This window comes from Polypterus senegalus, chromosome 11 (assembly GCF_016835505.1).
Source record: "Polypterus senegalus isolate Bchr_013 chromosome 11, ASM1683550v1, whole genome shotgun sequence".
Taxonomy (NCBI): Eukaryota; Metazoa; Chordata; class Cladistia; order Polypteriformes; family Polypteridae; genus Polypterus; species Polypterus senegalus.
In genome coordinates, this window is record NC_053164.1 from 15,929,854 (window position 1) to 15,953,689 (window position 23,836).

At 37.1% G+C, this 23,836-nt stretch overlaps 1 protein-coding gene across 1 annotated transcript in view; it reads left to right on the forward strand.

Moving 5' to 3' along the window:
* Positions 1-825: 825 nt before the first annotated feature.
* The window catches only part of clptm1 (CLPTM1 regulator of GABA type A receptor forward trafficking), a 59,080-nt gene continuing 36,069 nt past the window's right edge, over positions 826-23,836 (forward strand). Inside the window, exon 1 of the mRNA XM_039768084.1 lies at positions 826-998. Within this exon, the coding sequence (XP_039624018.1) occupies positions 933-998 (66 nt within the window). The 5' untranslated portion in view covers positions 826-932. The remainder of the gene's footprint in view (positions 999-23,836) is intronic.

Consider the following 23,836-nt stretch of genomic DNA (forward strand, 5'->3'; position numbering starts at 1 on the left):
AATGCTGTACACATTAACCTGACTTTGGTTTCAATACTGTAAAGCCAGTAAACGGCGACTTTGGCGATGGCATATCTAACCAGGAAGTAAGCTTAACCAAACAGGTTCGCAAACGAGAGGAATGTTCACCTGGCGGGAGGCGTGGTCTGGTTACAGTGTAATTCCGATTGGTCCAACGTGCGTCCCTGAGCAGCAGTCCTGACCACAAATCCGAACTGGACGTACTCGTCTAAATGCAGCATTATTTAAAATGGACAAGCACGTTTCATAGAAATGCTGTGTCATTTTCCAGAGACAGTTTTACATGTATTGTTGGAACGTAAAGCTTATGAAAAGGAGAGACAGCAGGCAATAGGAAATAAACATGTCACACTGGATACTCTGGTTGGCTGTGGTCAATGATCTCACGATGGGGTATGATAACTAATAAATTAAACATCGATTTTAAGATGAAGTTTACGACGTTCTACTTTAATGACAAAATAAACTACGGGGTTAAACTTGAAATTTCGAGATTAAATTCAGAATGTCGACTTTAATATCATCGTTTATGTCAAGATTAAAGTCGACATATCTACTTTAATATTGACATACTTTTTCCATCACCGTGTCCCTGTTGTTTTTGGTTTTTTTTTCCCTTCGCTGTGGCTCTAATACGCTTCAGTAGTAGCAGATCCCAACTTATTCATAACTGAGCTAATTAAGTAATAGTAAAAGGTGACCATAGATATCCTATTAGTCCCTAAATTAGACGTGTTTCCTTGTACGCATGCCTTGTTGCTTAAGTTACCTTCCGGGTACGTTGTGTACCGTCATATGATGTAACGCACATCTCGCGAGCTTTCAAGCAGTGCCTGCGTATTCATCGCGGCCGGCGTGTGTGAGAGTGTCGTGTGTGTGATAACCAGCGAGAGAGATCGAGAGACGGGAAGATGGCGGTACCGGAGAGTGAATCGAGTCAGCAGCGACCGTCTTCACCAGTCGTCAGTAATGGCCAGGTGAGAAAGAAGATGAGGAGGATAAAGGCCAGTGAGGCTGACATACCTAAACCGAGTCTAAGTTTCCTTGTAGCACGCGACGACGCGCAAACCGTGAAGGTGTCTAGCCGGAGGAGTGTTTGGTCATAATTTACAGGGGTCGTTCGGGCTATCGCTTAGCATTTAAATTTTGTGTTCATTTGTTCGACATTTTTAGACGAATCTCTCAAAAGCATACCGTTTGCGCCCGGTTAAGTATTTTGGAAGGAAAAATGTAGAAGGTCAGGTCTATAGTCCGACATTTGCCCTGCGGCCCGAATGCAGGCGTTTAATATATAAAGGATAATTTTCACAGAGCTAGGCGATTTTTCGTGTAGTATAATAACATGTCAGTCCTTGGGATGAAGAATGAGACGGAAAAGTAGCCGGCAGGCGAAGGCACGTCTTGTCTGTGCATGCAGTTCCCATTCATAAGAGTGAGTTATTGAGAGAATTGGTCTCGGCCTCATGATTGTCACTGGACTGCTCCCAGAGTACAAGGCGCTCCGTGGAAATGGCATCGTGACGTAAGATGTTGACACCGATTCTCAAACCAAACTGGTCAATCCAAGCTTTCTGTTCATTTACAAGGTGCGTAGTATTTGTCATTTAGCTAAGAGGGGTGCCCTAACGGCGATCGTTTTGTCTGCCAAAGTGCATCTCTACTAGCCCCGAGTCTTAAGCCCACGTTGGTGGTGACTAGCCTGTCTGGTACGGTTCCTTAAATAACATACGCATTTCCGCTTGATTTTATGTAACGGAGAAACTCTAACCTGTACGTTGGAGTAATTATGCTAAACAAAAAATGAGCTTATTGGATCAGCAGGTGATGCAATCTTATGTTCAAGTCTCATAGTCTTGAACTGTGGCCTAGTGATTACAGCCTTAACCTGTAATTTCCAAGTATTACTGTTTTAAGGCCCTTCCATTGAATCATTCTGTGGTTATCTGCTGGGCACTTCACTAATAATAATGGATTGTTTCTAAAAATACGGAAACTGCAGTTCTTCACAAAGTTTGCCACAGTACTTAGTACTACTGTGTCACAGCTTGGGTCCTGGGTTGGGCATTGCCTTAGGCAATCCTCTTGTTTGCATACATCCCCTCAACAGACATCCAAAAATTTAAGGGGGAAATGACAACACATAAATGACCTGGTGTCAAGTAAGTGACTGTTTATTTGTATGTGCCTGCCTGTATTCTGGCATACAAGGGTTCTTAAACTTTTTAATCTGAAGGCCCATATTTGAAAATCAGTACCATGCTGGGAACTCAAAGTGGATTATTCTCATAATGGCAGTGGAGTCTTAAAGAGACATAACTGACCATATAATAAGAAACTTATTGATTCTTTATAAGCATATTTCTAGCATGAATATTAATGGAAGATAAAAGTGGGAAGCAAAACATATTGTTAAAACAATTATCCATTTTCCAAACCCCCCCCCTTATCTTAAGTAGGGTCGTGGGGCAGTTGGAGATTATCCTAGCCAGCTTTGGGTGCAACCCAACCTCTGTATAAGGTGCCAGCCCATCACAGGGTGAACAGTCACTCATGCCAATTTAGCATTGCCTGTCCAACTGACCAGCATGTCTTTGAACTGTGGGTGGAAACTGGAGTACCCTGAGGAAACGCACAGGCACATGGGGAGAACGTGTAAATTCCGCACAGGGAGCAGCCGGGTTTTATATGTAAAAATAATCATTCAAAACCAGAGTGGATTCCTGAGGTATATTAACGCTAGTGGAAGTGTTTAGTGTAAGATTTAGTAAAGCTGAAGAGAGTATGATCATTTATGAAAGGGTGATATGAAAGGTCATTTGACTCATGGTTCCAGTTGTTCAGCATTGAATCAATGCAGTTTATTTGTATTGTCTTAAATACTTTTTTTTTTTATAACATTTTTTAAGTGAGCTTGCAAATACCACAGTTTCCATTTAACAGTTCAATTAAATGAGTTTAAAAAAGCTACATTATTCTGAAAAACTATGCACTATTCGTATATTATATGAACAATTGAATAAACCTTGCTGGATAATTTGTTGAACAGTCCAGTTTAAAATGTTTAACTCTACCAACTGAAATCATAATGAATGTCTACAGTCTGTCTCAATCTTTTTATAGCTTGTGATGTTCTGTCGTTGTCAGATAAATAACAAAAAAAGTCCTTCACAATACAATCCGATGGACATTTATTGAACCACTTTAAAAAAGTGTGCTGAGAAGGAATTCTTCCTCGCCGAGGCTTGTTAAACTTAATGCAAAATCTTCTTTGTACCTCAGTTGCAGATTCAATATGGGCATCAAGCAGTTGTTCATGGTCACTGAAACAGCATTTGGAAGACAACAGTATATATAGGTGCATCTCAATAAATTAGAATATCATCGAAAGGTTAATTTTATTGCAGTAATTCAATGCAAAAAGTGAAAGATATATAGATTCATTACACACAGAGTGATATCATTTAAGTATTCTTTTCATTTTGCTGATTATGGCTTATAGCTAATGAAAACTCAAAATTCAGTATTTTAGAAAATTAGAATATTGTGAAAAAGTTAAATGTTGTAGACACGTATTGTCTCACTTCACTCAGCTAATTAACCCAAAACACCTGCAAAGGTGTCTTGAGCCTTGAAATGGTTTCTCAGTCTGTTTCTGTAGGCCACACACCTCATGGGGAAGACTGCTGACTTGACAGTTATCCAGGAGACAGTCATTGACATCCTCCACAAGGAGGGTAAGCCATGAAAGGTCATTGCTAAAGAAGCTGGCTGTTCACAGAGCGCTGTATCCAAGCATATTAATGGAAAGTTAAGTGGAAGGGAAAAAATGCGGCAGATAAATGTGCACAAGCATCAAGGATAACCACAGCTTTGAGAGGAGTCGGTGCTTCAACAGTCACCACACACAGACGTATCCAGGACATGAGCTACAACTGTCGGATCTGAACCAGAGTCAACGTCAGAAGTGTCTTACTTGGGCAAAGGAGAAAACAGACTGGACTGTTGCTCAATGGTTCAAAGTCCTCTCTTCAGATGAAAGTCAATTTTTGCATTTCATTTAAAAATCAAGTTCCCATAGTCTGGAGGAAATGTGGAGAATCACAGAATCCAAGTTGCTTGAGGTCCAGTGTGAAGTTTCCACAGTCAGTGATGATTTGGGGAGCCATGTCATCGGCTGATGTTGGTCCACTGTGTTTTATCAAGTCCAAAGTCAGCACAGCCGTCCGCTTAACAGGAAATTTTAGAGCACTTCATGCTTCGCTCTGCTGACAAGCTTTATGGAGATGCTGATTTCTTTTTCCACTAGGACTTGGCACCTGCCCACACTGCCAAATGTACTAATACCTGATCAGCAAACTCTCCTGACCTAAACACCATAGGTAATCTATTGGGTATTCTCAAGAGGAAGATCAGAGACGCCAGACCCAACAATGCAAATGAGCTGAAGGCTGCTATCAAAGTGGCTCAGTGCCACAGGCTGACCGCCACCATGCCACACCGCATCGATGCAGTAATTCATGCAAAAGGAGCCCCGACCAAGTATTGAGTGCGTACACGAACATACTTTTCAGTAGGCCAACATTTTTATATTTTTTTTTTATTCTTGTGTAGTATTCTATTTTTCTGAGATGCTTAATTTTCAGTTTTCATTACCTGTAGGCCATAATCAGCAAAATGAAAAGGAATAAATGTTTAAAATATATCACTCTCTGTGTAATGAATCTGTATAATATTCACTTTTTGAATTGAATTATAAAATTAACTTTTTAATGATATTCTAATTTATTGAGATGCACATGTACTGTCCTATGAAAAAGTTCAGGAACCCCTCTTAATTCTTTGGATTCTTGTTTCTCATTGGCAGAGTTTTCAAAGTAGCAACTTCCTTTTAATATATGACATGCCTTATGGAAACTAGCATTTTAGCAGTGACATTAAGTTTATTGGATTAACAGAAAATATGCAATATGCATCATAACAAAATTAGACAGGTGCATACATTTTGGCACCCCCAACAGAGATATGACATAAATACTTTGTTGAGCCTCTAGATGCCTCCTATAGCCTTTGATGAGTGTCTTGAGTCTGGATGGAGGTATTTTTGACCATTCTTTCATACAAAATCTCTCCAGTTCAGTTCAATTTGAAGGCTGCCGAGCATGGACAGCCTGCTTCAAATCGTCCCATAGATTTTCAATGATATTCAAGTTAGGGGATTGTGATGGCCATTTTAGAACATTGTACTTCTCCCTCTGCATGAATGCCTTTGTAGATTTCGAACTGTATTTTGGGTCATTGTCTTGTTGGAATATCCAACCCCGCCGTAACTTCAACTTTGTGACTGATGCTTGGACATTATCCTGAAGAATTTGTTTATATTGGGTTGAATTCATCCGACCCTCGACTTTAACAAGGGCCCCAGTCCCTGAACTAGCCTCACAGCCCCACAGCATGATGGAACCTCCACCAAATTTGACAGTAGGTAGCAGGTGTTTTTCTTGGAATGCAATGTTCTTCTTCCGCCATGAAAAGCACTTTATGACCAAATAACTCATTTTGTCTCATCAGTCCGAAGCACTTTTTTCCAAAATGAATCTGGCTTGTCTAAATGAGCATTTGCATACAAGCGACTCTGTTTTTGGCGTGAGTGCAGAAAGGGCTTCTTTCTCATCATCCTGCCATACAGATGTTCTTTGTGTAAATTGTAGAATGATATACAGATGCACCATCTGCAGCAAGATGTTCTTGCAGGTCTTTGGAGATGATCTGTGGATTGTCTGTAACCATTCTCGCAATCCTGCGCATATGCCACTCCTTTATTTTTCTTGGCCTGCCAGACCTGCTGGGTTTAATAGCAACTGTGCCTGTGGCCTTCCATTTCCTGATTACATTCTTCAGTTGAAACTGACAGTTTAAACCTCTGAAATCGCTTTTTGTAGCCTTCCCCTAAACCATGAGACTGAACAATCTTTGTTTTCAGATCTTTTGAGAGTTGCTTTGAGGATCCCATGCTGTCTGTCACTCTTCAGAGGAGAGTCAACGGAAAGGAAGCACAACTTGTAATTGACCACCTTAAATACCTTCTCTCATGATTGGACACACCTGTCTATGACGTTCAAGGCTTAACGAGCTAATCCAAACAATTTGGTGTTGCCAGTAATTGGTATTGAGCAGTTACATGCATTCAAATTGGCAAAATTACAAGGGGACCCACATTTTTGCACAGCTTATTACATTTTATTTAATTTCGTACAACTAAATACCGCTTCACTAAAAATCTTTGTTCAGTAAACACTCCAGTACTTAGATGTTCCTAGAGAATGAAAGACATACTTTTTTTTTGAAAGTACAGTAAATTATTATGCAGACTGAGAGGGGTTCCCAAACTTTTTCATATGTATATACTCCCACCCAATTCACTTGCCCTTCAAAATGACATTAAAATCATCACATTCTTGTCCTACATCTCCTATTTTCATTTTGACATTTCAGTCTTAACTCTGTTCATCTCAAAATCTGGTTTTTCAATTCTTCCTTTGCCATCAATTTTCTCAGACTGGTTGTTTACTAGTTTGTAAGATTGTAGGTGGAGAATGCTTACAATATTTTCGTGCCACAGGAGCGAAAGCTCTGTTATGTTGTTTAACATACTACCACAATAAATAGTATGTTGAAGAGTAGGTGTCGCATCATTCAGCACAGAATTTGTACTTGACTGAAGTAGTTAACTGTATTGCACAATCATGTGGAGACCCATCAGAGACATGTCTGTGTCCCATAGTTTAAGAAACACTGCTGAAGTGTACTGCTACCCTGTCCAAATGTGGTTACTGCCTTCTGCCTAATGTGGATGGATAGGTTCCCCCTCCCCATGTCTCTGAACTGGATAAATTAAATTAGGTTAAAAAAAACTTTTTAAAATGATTGCCTTGATGTTGACCACAGAGAGGTGCTATATCTAGTCGTGTCATTTTTGTTAACACACTTAATGCAGACCACGGTCTTGGGAGGGTGCTTGAGCCTATCCCACTAAGCAAAGGGTGCAAGGCAGGAATAAACCCTGGACAGGGCACCAGTCCACTGCAGGGCAAACACATATACAACAACCAACCACTCAATAGGGACAATTTAGTTCCACCAGTTCACCTAACCTGCATGTATATGGACAGTGGGAGGAAACCCATGCAGACACAGGGAAAACATGGACGTGAAGTTTGGTAGTGCCACCGAGGCAGCAGCGCCATGCCACCCCAATGCAGTGTAGTAAATTTATATAATACTCTATTTATTTTATTTTTTTATTTTAGTGATTTTAAAGTGTAGAGGTCTCGGCTCCAGTATTAAATTGTTTCATTCTTATTTTAGTTTTTCTATGCAGTGTGAGCATTACATGTGGCAAAAATGCTTAACTTGGTTTATTCATTCTTCAGAATAATATTACTTATTGAAGCTAATGTATATTGTTTGCTGTTACTTTTCTTTGTCATTCTAAGATGATAGCCAATAGTAAGTAAAGATGCCAAATCAAGTAGTGCAACTTGCATGTTTCGCTGTACAAGGTTTTTGCTAAAATTGTTGTATGTGGCAGAACTGCTATAGAATGAATCGGGCAGATCTTTTAAAATGATAGCTGTTATTTTCTAGGCTAACTGCATCCACACAAAAGCATCTGCTATCAACACCTACAAGTACTTAAAGCAATATGAATCCAGACATATAAAAATACAGTTTGTTTCTGCTTATCCGAGTGTCTGTTATAGAAATGACATTCTGGAAATGATTGTTGTCATTCCAGGCAAAAGCCTAAACTTCAGTATTTGCAGGAAGGATGTGGTCATATAGTAGTTTAGATAGATACTTTATTAATTCCGAGGGGAAATTGGAGACCTTCAGTTGTGGAAAAAGAGCCAGCAATCCCTTCACTGGAATCCTGTTTTGTAGGTTCCCCTGACCTGAGATCTTTGTGGTATAAGTAGTCTGCATACAGGGAGGGGATTGTGGGGGATACAATGATGCATGGAACCAGACTTTTCACACAGTTTGTTTAAGCTTATCTTCACACAGTCAAGCAAAATTATGCATGGCACATTACTGCCATCAAACAGTTGCCTTTGAAAATTCATTGGTTATCGTCCACGAATGTTCTTTCATTTACAGTATGTGTGACTTTCTCAGGTTGTGTGCATTTTGGAAAAGTCTTTGCAGCTGTTTTTTTTTTATCAACCTGATTTAGTAACATGTATCCTAAATCTCTATAATTAGGTTAGCACCTGCTTGGAACAAAAGAGATTCGAGTGGAAACCCTGGGAACTCGTGTGAAAGCCCTTTTAAAAGGATCTTGGAAAATAACCTATACAAGATCTAACCTTCCTGAGTAAATCAATAACAATAATTTGGAGAAATCAATAAAGCCTTGAGAAGCTATAGCATAGGAAGGAATTGTCAGTCAGATGCTAAGAATTCATACTGGACCAAGGTTTCCTATTGTGTTATTAATAAAGCAAAGCTGAAATGACTGTGTAGTCTTTAGCGCTATCTGGGAATCTTGGATGTAAGCTTCTATTTAGGACAGTGTATGCATATGCAGTTATGGAACAGACCGGTTTCTGGTTTTGTTCGAGACTCATGTCAAGTTGTGCTTTTTTTTTTTTCTGATATTAGTCAGTATGCTTCATCTCCTTCACAAGTCTTTTCACAACTGCTTGGTCTGCCTTGAAGATGCCTGAAGGCCTACTTCATCTTTGATCAACCCTTGTCAGTAAATGATTGATAGCGCAGTTTGTTAAAGAATTCATGTTCGATATTTCATTTTAGATGGTCTTTAAAAGTTAGGCTCTGGCCCAGAGTTGTTTATGTAGTAGAGTTTGATGCTTGTTAATACACTGAATTTCACTTGCTTTGGTGTATGTAGTTAATGATTAATGTTTGTAATTTTAAGTGAGAAATTCAGTTGTTTGGAAAGGAAAGGAAAATCGTGACTTGGCCTGATCACTGTGGTTGATTATTACTTAACTGTTTATATCAGTGACTCAAAGTTGGGTTATTCATGTACAGAGAGAGTAAGGGAAATTTTAAAAGTGATTAAACAGTAAATGAGGTGCCTACGTCGGTAATACATTAATTCCCTTTGAATCACTTTGTTTGATACCACCATATTAAAGATTTTGAGTTTTAATATTTGTCATTCATCATGTTACTACATTGCTTAGAGCTTGAGTCAAATGCTAAAAATGACAGATGACATAAGTCAAAATGTGTGTACATCCTTTTCAAGCTTTTAAACCTATTTAGCAGATGCTTTTTTTCAGGACCCCTCTATTTCATAAGTGAAATTCTACTAATGTGTTGGCTACCAGGAAGGTGTTAACTGGGTGGGGGTGTCAGTTGCAAAGTGTGTAGTTTATATGCACTAGTGCAGTGACATTCAAATGTATATATTTTTTTGTATATACACATAAGAAAATGCAGATTTGATTTCAAGGTGCAATACGCCTTGGTCTTTCTATGTTTATATCTATCACAGTTTTGATATAATGCCTCTTTTAAATGTAGTTTACTCTGTTTCAGCTAAGAGCAAGTCCTGGGACCTTAAGCTCATATATATAAGATGTTCAAACATCAAATCAAATATCATTTGTCAAATACAAATTATACATACAGTCATGTGAAAACATTAGGACACCCTTTGAAAGCATGTGGTTTTTGTAACATTTTTAATAAATGGTTATTTCATCTCCGTTTCAACAATACAGAGATTAAAGTAATCCAACTAAACAAAGAAAACTGAAGAAAAGTCTTTTCAAGATCTTCTGTAAATGTCATTCTACAAAAATGCCTATTCTAACTGAGGAAAAGATAGGACACCCTTGCCCCTAATAGCGAGTGTTACCTCCTTTGGCTGAAATAACTGCAGTGAGACGGTTCTTGTAGCCATCTACCAGTCTTCGACATCGGTCTGAGGAAATTTTACCCCACTCCTCAATGCAGAACTTTTTCAGCTGTGAGATGTTTGAGGGTTTCTTGCACGTACAGCCCTTTTCAAGTCACCCCACAGCATCTCAATGGGATTCAAATCTGGACTTTGACTTGGCCATTCCAGGACTCTCCATTTCTTCTTTTCAGCCAATCTTTGGTTGATTTACTAGTATGTTTTGGGTCATTGTCATGTTGCATGGTCCAGTTCCGCTTCAGCTTTAATTTTCTAACTGATGGTCTCACATGTTCTTCAAGCACCTTCTGATACACAGTAGAATTCATCGTGGATTCTATGATGGTGAGCTGACCAGGTCCTGCTGCAGCAAAGCAGCCCCAAACCATGACACTTCCACCTCCATGCTTCACAGTTGGTATGAGGTTCTTTTCTTGGAATGCTGTGTTTGGTTTACGCCAAACATGTCCTCTGCTGTTGTGTCCAAATAATTCAATTTTGGACTCATCTGTCCAAAGAACATTATTCCAGAAGTCCTGGTCTTTGTCAACTTTATCTCTGGCAAATGTCAGTCTGGCCTCGATGTTTCTCTTGGAAAGCAAAGGTTTCCTCCTTGCACACCTCCCATGCAAGTTAAACTTGTACAGTCTCTTTCTGATTGTAGAGGCATGTACTTCTACATCAACAGTAGCCAGAGCCTGCTGTAGTTCTCGAGATGACACTTTAGGGTTTTGGAGACCTCTTTTAGCATCTTGCGGTCTGCTCTTGGGGTGAACTTGCTGGGGCGACCAGTCCTGGGCATGTTGGCAGTTGTTTTGAAAGCCCTCCACTTGTAGACTATCTTCCGGACAGTGGAATGGCTGATTTCAAAATCTTTTGAGATCTTTTAAATCCCTTCCCAGACTCATAGGCTGCTACAATCTTTTCTGAAGTCCTCTGACAGCTCTTTTGTTCTCACCATGGTGCTCACTCTCACTTCAACAGTCAGGAGCACACCAAACTAAATGTCTGAGGTTTAAATAGGGCAAGCCTCATTCAACATGCAGAGTAACGATCTACTAATTATGTGCACCTGGTGTGATATACCTGTGTGAGATCTGAGCCAATTTAAGAGGGAATACATGTGAGGGTGTCCTATCTTTTCCTCAGTTAGAATAGGCATTTTTGTAGAATGACATTTACAGAAGATCTTGAAAAGACTTTTCTTCAGTTTTCTTTGTTTAGTTGGATTACTTGAATCTCTGTATTGTTGAAACGGAGATGAAATAACCATTTATTAAAAATGTTACAAAAACCACATGCTTTCAAAGGGTGTCCTAATGTTTTCACATGACTGTACAGTAGAATATGCACTGAAATGCTTAGTTGCTCTATTATTATTGATCACATATTCATTGCTCAAAGACACTATTCTTGTAGTATTCACATAAGATGTTTTTATTAATGGTGTCATTCTTTACTGGAATTCAAAATGTACTTGGATAACTGTTACCCATTAACATTTTTATCAAGTGGTTTTTATAACTTTCTTTGTCAAAATTTGTTTTTAGTAATGTGTCTTAACATCAGTAGTATGAAAACTCAGACAAGGCATTGGTTATTTATAAGTACGATCACCCCGCTGCAATTTACTATGCCTGCTGTTGTCATGTGAGAATAGTTATATTTTGGCCACTCACAAATTCGTTGTGGTATTGAGTTCTGACTTTTGTGAAATTGTTCACATTATGGGAGTTTGCTGCTTCTCTGCCTCAGTCAGTTTTCATTTGTTCGTTTTTGTAAGAGATACTTCACCCAGTGTCAGTACTTCAAATTGTGCTTTTTTGTGTTTATCCTAAAAGAGAGGGTATGTAAGCTACATATACTCATTTTAATGTTAAGTTATAACACTTCTTGAATAGATAAAATATTGTATTCCAGTTCTGGCCCTTAAGTCATTTCATTTTACTGTTTGGGTTTATTTTTAAATGAGTTTATAACATTCTCAAATCCACTTCTTACAGTCCAGGGTCATGGAAAGCTTACCATGGGGCTTACTCACACTTTCACTTACATTGAGCCACTGTACGGTTACCAATTTAATTTAACATGTTTTGCATGTCTTAAGACTAGAAAATGGCTACAGACTTTCAGAAAACATACAAGCTCTACTCAGATAGGGTATCGAGTTTGCTTTTGTTGCTTTTAAGTGATGGGTTGTGCTTTAGAAATCTATTACTTGTTTTGAGGGAATGTAGTTAAATACAGTATGTTGCTTTGTCCTAACAGTGTGAAAGAAAAACAAAAATAAAAAAAGCTAAAGATATTTTAAAGGCTGATGCAGCAGTTATAACTGATGCCTTTTTGGTCCATGAATGGGTTTGAATCTCGTGCCTGGTGTTTGTTTAGGTACGGTTTGCACATTGTCCCTGTGTCTGAAAATAATTTCTTCTTGGTACTCCTGCTTCACTTCTACATCCCAAAATATGTGCATATTGGGGAAGCTTGTAACTTTTTGTTACAGCTTTTGCATTCCTGGGTTGGTGCATATGCATCTAGCAATGGTCTGTCATCCTGTCCAGGGTTGTTTACTGTTGCTGCAGTAAATATTTTAAAAGGTGTTTTGAAATTTCATATAATAGATGTGGTGTTTACATATTGGCCTAAAATGTATTAGTGTTTTAAAAGGAAACCTACATAGTGTTGGAAGTTCCAGCAACACACTACAAATTTTGTGCTTTGTATTGTGGCAGAGCTTCAGTGACTGTCATGGTGCTGAGACCAGTCAGTTATGTTGTTTGCGTGAGGTCCTAAGAAAGAGGTCTCTTTCCCAGCATTACCTATTCTTTGTGCCAAAGTACCCTTTTTAAAACACCTTAATTTTGTTGGTAAAAACTATTACCAATGCAGTTATTTGATTGTCCAATTATGGCATATCTCAGTCATGTGTATCGGTTTAGGACTTCTTTCATTTTGGCTCCTTCTTAAATTAATTGGAACAACATGTACAAAGCTTGCAGTTGGCCACCTTCTCAGAAAAGCAGCTGAGTTTTTTTTTTTTTTTGGTGTTAATGTAAGGAAAATATTGGTTAAGCCTCAAATTATAGATTATGTATTATAAAAAAGAAAAATTAAAATGGAAAGCTGCAAGAGTCCTATTTTTTGCGAAGTGAAGCATTATGTGGTCTTAACTATTGAACAAACTCTGTAGCCTGTCAAATGTATTAGTGAACAAGTGCAAATTGTTGAAATGTAGCACACATTTTACCCTGTACACTGCTTTCATTGGCTTGCCTGAAGAAGGGGCCTGAGTTGCCTCGGTAGCTTGCATATTGTAATCTTTTTAGTTAGCCAATAAAAGGTGTCATTTTGCTTGGCTCTTCTCTACATTCATAATGGCTAACACGGTACAACACCCTAGTACTATTGTCTTGTCTGTAATTGTAATTACACTTTTTGACATAGTTTAAGCAAATTGTAAGAAAAACACATTTTGCAAGTAAAATAATTTAAAATTATGTAATTGGTTTAAACCCACAAAGTGTATCCCATCAATTGCCCATCTGCATTTGTTCAATGCCACACTTTAACACATCATACTAATATCCTCTTTCATATCAGAAACCACAGTTTGATTCTTGACTGTCTTGTTGTTGGGTTACTTCAATGTTTGCAACCTTTTTAAATGCTTTTTTTCAATCTTGAGCTTCTTATAAAGTTTTATTTACCCCTTGGAAGACCAATAAAGCCTATCCATCCATCCAGTACTTTGTGGTCATCTTTACAGTTTTCATGGTCTATTCTTCAGTCTTTGCGTCATGTCTGCTTTGGGTGTGTGTCTGTTTAAATCCATATTCAGCCTACATAAAAGCCAACGTCCTGATCTTTTTTGTATAAAAACAGTGAGAGGGAGCTCATTCCAAGGACTTTGCTGACAAGAGAAACACTATTATAAATGCTGGTGAAAAACTTTGGGTTCATACTTTTGGGATAAATAGGATAACAGAAGTATTTCTTTGGGCAGTTTAACAATACATTACCTGAATTGTCCACAAGTAAATATTTGACTGTTGAATCATGATGATGTGATGTAATTAAGTACTTCCAAAGGCCTGTGTTTACTACAAACTGAATTCCTTTATTTTGTAAATACGTATTTGATGGCAAATATAGGTTTCTTGTGACATGTTCTTGAAACCATTATCTTAACATTGAAAGTCAAAAAACGAAACCTTGGCAATGTTTTGCAAGCCACCTATTGAGTGGGTAAGTGGAAATAATGGAGCAAGTGGTATTGAGTAAGGGATTTAATGTTGAAGATTTAGCCTTATTTATCACAAAGCTGGCGGTCTCGAACTCCGTTCTTAGGGGGCCGCAATGTCCGCATGTTTTCAAACCCAACACTTTCATAATTAGTAGCCTTTTAATGAAGCATATTTTGTTACTTTGATTTTTAATTCACTTGCTTTTGAAGTAGTATGCAAAGTACACAATTGGCAATCAGGGAGAGAAGCTAATTAGTGATCTAGTGTTAAATGAAGTCTTACTCTGGTACCACTGGATACAGAGTAAGCTAACTATGTAGAGTGCTGTCAGTTTTTGGTTATTATATATAAGTAGACAAATTGCATCATACATGGATAACTACACTGTAAACCTTGTACTTACCAGCATTCCACAAAGAAACCACTTTTCATGAGATATACACATTTAGATGCTGTGTATGCAGTTTCATTGTGCAGATTAAGTCAATTCTCTGCCTTAAAACAATTTGTCTGCAGCAGACCTGTCTTGTAGCACTAGCGTGTTGAGCATTAAGCAGAAGGTGACCTTTTTGAGGGAAAACCAGTGTCCCCTAATTTGTGTTGCTTGGTATACCAGTGGGTCATTCCATGTCAAATCAAATGATTTTTACAGAAATCCCACACACTTTGGCCTCAAAGTTCTGAAAAACATATCGGGTGTACCCATGTTATCCAGGAGACCCCCTGTAAAATTATTTTGATGTAAGATCAATACTTTCCAAGATACAGCCAATTTTCCATCAGTTTCACAAGACCATATCTGAAGAACTAAACCACGTAACATGTTTAGATTTTGTGTACTAATAACTTACAGGAATTGTACGTAACAAAATCAAAATGTTTACTCCTGATGACACCGCTTGGTTAAGGGCACACCGTCAAAAACTATTATTATATATATATATGCGCCATGTTTAGGCTTTCAGTAGCATACTTCTAACTGATACAGCTTGCTGAATTTTTTTTTCCAAGTTGAGATACCTAGACAGGGATTTTCAAAAGGTTATAAACAAACAAACTGCACCAGAGTTTGACCAGAAGACCTATCAAATGTCCAGACATTTTAAAAAATTTTTCCTGTGTCCTACATTGTCCCCTCTTTCTCAAAAAACAAGTCTTATGTGAATCTTTCATTTGTTTTCCGTTCTACACATGGGTTAAACTGACAATTTGTCATTAAGGATAATCAGGTTCTTCATCACTAACTTGGTTATAGGATAAATGGAGGGAAAAAAAACACCAAAGGGATATTAAGCACAACACCTGAACAACAGCTACTTGATTTCTCATTAAATACAACAATAGTTATAATGAAATGTTAAAATCTTTGGTATTGCAGCAGCAGGAATGTGACCCATTTCATTTCTGTTTCAATCAAAGTGCAGTTAGAGCATCGTCATCTATGTGATCAAAATATTACTGCCTCCCCCTGACCTATGTAGGTGCATTAAGCAGTGCACTGACATGCTGTGATGGCACCCAACAAATATTGTCTCTCTAGGTAGCCAATAGAAAGGCTGTGCAGGATAGTTTGGATGCATAAAAAAATCATAATTTCCTATTCTTATTGACTCTTGTCATGAATATCACCGATTCAACATTTCTCATCATATAAGCATCCAACATAGCCTCCAGTAGAACACTGGGCTAATGTGAGGGATGCATCTGATCCATCAGGAGTGTGATCGAGAGAGGGCAGGATCTCAGCTGCTGAGTGGTGAATATTCAGACAGTCACCAATACACGGCGCATGCAGCCAATGTTTAGGATGGAAAATAATCATGAAAGATTTGCATAGGAAAATAAGGTTTGAGTTTTAAGAAAGAAGGGACATTGTAGAATAAATGAAAAATATTTTAGAAATTATCTGCACAATCCTGTATGCCATTAGATTGCTCTGAAAATCAAATCCAGAATGATTTTTTGGATTTGAGAGGTCTGCTGTTGAAACCCAGATACAGTTACTTTTCTGTTTATTACTTTTTCATAAAGCCTATATAGTTATCTGAATTAGGAAAAAAAAATGAAAAGTAGGTGTTGGTTACACATGTCTCTAAGGCCTATATGTAGCTAAGCCAAAAACTCAAATTTTGGTCAGTTTGAAGGGGCCACTTTGACCATGCAGGGTTATCTGGATCAAATGTTTTAATTTTGTCACATACTATACCCGTTAATATATCAGCATGCAAAGTCTGTGCTTGCTTGGTGGTTTAGTTCTTGATCAATGGACTTGTGAAATTTGATGAAAAAATGAGACTGCATAAAATCAACACCCCCTCCCTTTGGAAAGCTGGTTGTATCTTGGAAAGTATTGATTTTGCATCAAAAAAAAAAAAAATTATAGGGGTGTCTCCTGACTAACCTAGATACACAGCTGTAGTTTTTCCAGACTTTTTTGAGTCCGAAGTGAAAAGTGAGGTAATAGTACTTATAAGTACAAACAGTTCTACGAGGAGCACTTGATTGAGTGCGTTTAAAGTTCTTGGGATGAAACTGTTTCTGAACCGCGAGGTCCGTACAGGAAAGGCTTTGAAACATTTTGCCGTGGCTGAGACAGTGTGTCCTTGAAGCTGTATACCGATAATTCTTTCCGATCAGCTGCTGCTGTGATTCACACTCGGATACAGTGATATAAATACTCTGAGTGGTGCAGTGAGAGTAATATGGAAAAAGATGATCCACTGTGGCAACTCCTAACTGGAGCAGCTGAAAGAAGGTGGTGCAGTGAGAGTAACAATGCTAAAGCAGTTCTGGTATTTGGAATGCTATGGCTATTCCCTAGGCCATTATATTGTTACAAGTTAATTACAATCAGATGCATTACACTAATAAACAATATGCGGTTAGTTTCAGTGTATTTATAAAGCCGCGTCAGGAAAATAAGGTGTAACCACACAGGAACAGTAGTAGTGCTTTGACGCTGGGTGCCGCTAGTCTGCAAAACCGAGCGGAGATCTTGCGTACGACAAGGTATGAGGTACCGTGGAAAAGTGCGTGGCTTTACACCAAGTATAGGTTTTATACAACGCGATTTGAACGTGGAAAAGTTCTTGCGCAACATTTCTGTGCTTACACACCGTTTATACATGAGGCCCCAGGTGTTTTGTGAGTTTGTGTCATAAATTGGAAGTACATTCTTCTGGTTACTCAATTTTACATTATTTAATGATACAGCTTGGTAGTCCAAAGTACATACAATTTGCAGCACTAATTGGGTACTTATTAGGAAACTGGCTGGAAGTGAAACCTGTAGCTGCTTTGTTCCTCCAGGAACCAAATTAGAGCCCTATATAACTTCCAGCTCTTGGGCAGTTTTTTTAACTCCTTATTCAGTGATGAAATAAACTGCTTCTGTAGATCAGGTGCATATTTTTTTTGTAATTACACAGCAAGAAAATGACATTTTTAAACTGTCAAGCCTAGTGTAAAAGTGCTGACCTGATAACCGTGTCACATTTTCAGACTTGAATAAAGGGTTAAGAGATGCGAACCCATCAATTTACTTTTGTTCTGAAGTAAGTGATGATACTGCAGTGAAAATGAATTTGCGTTTTGTGTTGTTTTTGTAAAAAGATTGTGAGTAATCAAGGCACAATTACATAAGACTGCATAATTACACTCTGTCTATGGTTCATTGCAGAATAGAAAAAAAAATAACAAAACTTTCAACCCCGATTATCTCTGGATTATATGATTGTTCTCTGATTCATTAACTGCTGCTCAATCTTTTGAGCCGTGTTTTCCTGCCTAGTGAACATGAGCACACAGGGCCATGCTGCACTTGCTGTTTTTCACTAACTGATCGACCAGTAAAGCTTTTGAACAAAAGGTTGATCTCTTCTTTACTTTCTTACCTAGTTAACTTCTGTAAGAAGTCTATGTCTGAAATGTCTGTTGTTGCAATTTGAACTTTTAAACTCTTTTCTTAAGCCTCTTTACTCTAAGCAGTATTTCACCCTCTGCAATTTCCGTATCACTAAGTACGTCCTTGGTAGTCCCCGTTACTTTTGTGAGGTTATCGGAAGTTGGCAGGACTGGAGATGAACTACCAATTTCTAGAAGCATCTATAGAGGACGCAGTGGATAAAAAAATAATGCTCATGTTTTTTACTTTTAAAAATGCCTGTTTTTTAATGAAAAATAAAACACGTAACTGTCGTGGAACCCCAGCCTACAGAACACAACTTACCTCTGTTCCATTTTGCCATTAGTTGAAAGCTAACAAATAATCTTGTCAAATTTATGTAGCAGCACTATATAACATACATATATATAACATTATTTATATCCTTGCTGTTCAATTTCTTTCCTATACTGTACTTTTATTAAGTGGCTTCTAAAAAGGATTTTTCTTCTGCGTTTAAAAATCACGGTTAGAAAAAAACTATACAATCGGGACACATGTCAGGTTTTTCTAAAATTATCACAGTTAAGTGAGCTGAGTAGTTTTTAAATGAAGAGATTCTATTTTTTGTTATTAATTATTATGGTTGCTCCGATCACATTTTTTTTTTTTAATATAAGGCTGATACGATCACTGATTTTATTTGATTGGCCTGTTTCAAATTTAGTTTTTGTTCGTAATTTTACACTAATTTCCTCCATAACCAGACAATTAGAAGTTTTACATTGAAGTTTTTTTATAATTAAACCTTATGCCACCGGTGTTAACTATTTCTTTTTTTCAGTGATGATAAAATAATAAACAAAATAAAATTTCATTAAAATACATACATTAATAAAATGTACAATAGTATTTATGCATAATATGTTTAAAGAAAATTCTTCATAATTACAAGCTGTCGTAGTGTTTCGTTTTTTCTGTAATGTACCTAACTGAAACAAGGCTTAATTAAAAAATGGTAGTTTTCAACATTTCTCTACAAACAAATATACTCTTGCACAATTAATTGATATTAGCAAGTAGATGCCACTTAAATGTAATACTCATGCACCCAATTTCTTGTAATCATTTAAAATCATTGGACTACAGCTTTTTGCTGCTAAAATATACATTTACTGTATTTATGCAGGATTGATTTTTTTTTTTTCTTCAGTGTATCAACTAGCCATTCTTGAGGTGTAATTATAAAATAAGGATTACCATTTTAATTATGTAGTACTTGTTTAAGAGTGCCATCTTTTGGTGATTTTGATAAGCCAAGCATAACACAGTAGCTTACAAATGAAATGATGCAAAAGGCTTCACCATGAATTTTGTATGGCCACATCTGTAGATTTTACACATTTTTAACAGATTCAGATTTTATCCTGTTATAGTACTGAAGGGAATGTTGGTGTGTTTTTTTGTTTTTTTTTTTTTTTTTTTAAATTTTATTAGCATTATAATTGATGGCGGTACTTTAACAGCATAACTTAGCATTACTTACAGACCAACTATCACCAATGATTATTTCGTAACTGATAAATCCATCAACGTTTATCAATGTAAATGATCGAACATCTGGTTATGTCTAAATCCAAGTAGTCATTTGAATGTTTTCTGAATTTTAACTTTGCAGAGATATGTTTTCACTTTCTCATTAAAAAGTCTTTTTCTATTGATCAATGTCAAGAAAAGCCAATATAAATCCACTAAGATTCAGTGTTGTATACTGGGATGAATACTTTTTATAAGCACTATTTTAATTTAAATTTAAGAAATAAAAGTTAGTACACTACTTTTGCTTTTTTGGGGGGGGCTTAGCTTAACTATAATTTAAATAAATGATCATGTAAATATTTATGTAAATTCACTCCCAAGGCCCATTACAAATGTATCTTTAATTGAGATATACATAGATGCATATTCATAGACATTATAAATACAATACAGATTTTTTTTTTCTAAATTCAGGAGGGCTGGCTCAGCTTTGTATATTCAGCATAAGGCAACTTTGTCAAGTACTGTTTAAATGATACCAGTGAATGTTTTCTGTTTTAGTTTTAATTATAACACTACTGACTCTAGTACAGTTTCGCACTTTGCTCCCAAGGGGTAATGTCTGCAGGGGTGCGCACATTTTTAAAATTCACATCATTATTGCCATTATCACATCTAAACATTTATGTAATTAATTAGACCGATTGCTAAGTGCAACTTCTTTATTTTTTGCAAAGCTGTTCTTGATTTTCTGATTTCTTAATTTGTACAAGTTCTTGTCATACATTAAATAAAAAATTGAGACCGGCAGGGCTAACAATATGCATGCTAATCGGCTCTTTCATCTTTACATTTTTGATGTTAGTTGGCATTGTTTTTCTTTGTGGAAAGCCAATCTTCTAGATAATTTAAATTGGTTACAACATCAGTGTAACGTGTACTAAACCATCAAATTCTGTTTTTCACTATTGTAGCAGAGCTTTTATACTACACAAAGAACAGTTCTGCTGAAAGTACTCTGTGTTAGTGTGTCAGAGGACTGATTTGCAGTAGAAAGTGTTTCTTTTCAAAAAAGCCAGCTTTCCAGCATCATCTCATCTGCAGGTAGAGTGCTTTGTGTTGCCTTGAGGCAAATTGTTTGGATCAACCATGACATCTGCACTAGATTTAAAAATGCATCTTCTGAAACAGCCTGGTTATTTATTAATGTTGATTTATTTTCAGTTTAATCACCGGAGAAGATACCTAAAAACTTAATAAAGCTGCCATTTTTATGTATGGTTTTATTGCTGATAAGTAATTTTCTTTTGTATTCACTGGATAATCAAATCATTAAAGAGGCACAAGTTAACTGGCCTTGGCATACAAATCTTGCAAAGATATCAATATGCAACACTACCTGAAATAAAGCTAGCAAGTGCATTTAACAGACTAGCTGATTTTATTTAGATAGAATTATGTATTGAAATGTTTTTTTATTTCAGTGCACTCACAATTGGTAAAGGTGGCAACTGGCATGTGCATATAGCAGACTAATTGACTGTATTTGTCAGTATTATTTGGAAACATTATGTGGCTTTGTTTTGTCCCATTGCTACTCACTTGCATAAATTTCCTTGGTTGAACAACTTCACAGCTTAAAGAAAAATTGTCAGTTGGCATAGTATAAGTGGGTTACTTATGGTACTAATGTCTCTTCCAGCGCTGTAGATCCAAATTGCTTTCTGTCCAGGTCTTTATACATGGAAATAGTCCTGATGTGGAGCACCATGTTTGTTTTACAGAGTGGATTAGCAGCCATTTTCTCAGTTTTTCTAGTGAAATACTACTTCACAGACGAGACTTTTGAAAAATAGTTGTAGGGTCCTTCCTCTGGATAGTGTAGGGCAGCTGCTGCCGCCATGATTAGCCAATTATTTGTAAAAACTGTATGATCAGAGCATTGTAGCTTGCTGGTGTGCAATATTTGAGGAGGCGCAGGGACCATTAGTTGACCGTAGTTAAAAAAAAAAAAAAATGAATAATTGTGGCAGCAATATCTGTACAGAAAGATGTTCGTTCAAGATGGTCTCAAGAGTGCAAAGACTGTAATTGATGCTAGGTGTAGAGTGGGAGACACAATGTTACCTCTTAAGTTCCTTAAACATTGCTGACATTAACAAGGCTTATTTGAGGGACAGCTTTTTTATAAAATTCTGCTGGACCAGCTGTTTTCCTAGTTCACCAGGTTATTGCAGCTGTTTGCATTTTGTTGAGTTTCAGTGCTTTGTCTAGCTCCACAATGAGCACTGTATCAACATGCTGCAGTTCTAGCTTATTGAAATTGTTTCACCTTCGTTGAACTCCCATGTGTACAGACACTTAGAATATTCCTTACGTATATTAGTTCTTTATGTTCACTAACTTTATTTCTCTTTCTGCTGCTTTGTTGATGTCAAATTGTGTTGCACTTTTATGTCATTCATTTGGAGCATTAGAAATCTTAGTCGTTCTTTAAATTAGAGTGACACAAGCCAAAAAATAGTTGCTTAATTTCTCTTGTGGTTAGAAAATTTTATTTTTATAATGAAAGACTTTTCTTATATAACATAATTTGGGATCTCGCATATTTGAGATTTTGGTGATTAGTTCAAATGTCCTTTCAGTCTATTTTTTGAGAGATCTATAAAATTTGTCTTGCTTTCTGATCCAGTCATTAGTAATTATTGTCAACCTAATAGTTACCCAGTTGTTGAATAATCACTCAAAATGTGGAACCAATGTAAAGGACTCTTTAAAGGAGATGTGCTGTTCTCTGCAGATCCTTTTGCAAGTAAATTTGATATTTCAGAGTTCTTTGTATTTAATTCTGGGAAATCATTAGGTATTTGGACCTCCAGAAATCTTTCTGTTGAGAATGCACGCACACCCATTCATCAGCAACATCTTAAATATGGAACTGAGTAAACATGTTTTTTTTCCTTTTCTGTTTGTAGTTCAGAGAATTTAAGAGGAAAAAAAAACTGCCTAACTTTCTTAATCTCCCAGTGACTTTTCACTGGAATATGCAGTGTATTCACAAAGTATTCAGGTACCTTCAGTTTTTTCACATTTTATTTCAGCCTTATTCTAAAAATGTTTTACATTCATTTGTGTTTCCCTCATCAAGCAATAATCAATACCACAGAATGACAATGTGAAAACAGGATTTTGAACATTTTTGCAAATAGATTAAAAACATTTTATTTATTTATTTTATATACATACGCACAACTTTCCATATTTCATCCTGCAGTCATTGTGTATCCGAGCAAAAACTAAGCAATGAGATGAATGGAATTGCCTGCAGGGCTTAGAACCTGGACTGTTTCTAGGCATAGATTTAGTGAAGGCTACAAAAAATTTCTACAGAGTTGAAGTTTCCCAAGAGTACAGTTGCCCCCATAATTATTAAAAGGAAGAATTCCTGAAAAGCCACAACTCTTCAGTCGCATCCTGCCACCTGGCCAAGGCGAGGGTGTGTATATGACTTAGAAAGAAAGCTGATCAAGGCCCCATGGTAACTTGGGTTAATAAACAGTAGAGAGATTGCATGGTTTGAGAGAAACTTCCAGAAGGACAAATGTGTCTGCAACACTCCACCTATCTGGGCTATATGACAGAGTGGTCAGACTGAAGCCTCTTCTCAGTAAAAGATGCATGAAAACCCACTTGAGGTTTGCAGATGAACTCTTATCGCAAAGCACTTTGCTGATGGAAAAAGAGTTGTGCTTGTTGTTACTGGCTTAAAGGGCTGGAGGTGGAGAGAACAGAACTGGTAAAGGAAGGGTGAGCGTAATATTCTTGTGAGTGGAGGGCCTGCATGATGAACCAAACACTGCAAAAATTTTTGCAGGTCTGTCTTGAACTTTGATCTGTTACATCATATTCAGCCGTTCATTCTTCATTCTAGCCCTGATATAACCAACCTTTCATCCAAATTCACTACTTTGGATACACGGTGCCACGTCTGCATCGGTAACAATCTCCTAAGTACTCATGTCAAGAAAAGTTAATGCTTATGCAGTTTATTTTGTGCTTTACATTTGTAATTAATTTAGACCACTTTGCAGATAGATGTTTTCACTTTCATATTAAAGAGTCTTTTTTTCTATTGATCAATGTCAAAAAAGCCAATACTAATCCACAGAGATTCAGTGTTGTATACTGGGTTGAATACTTTTTATAGGCATTTTTTTTTTT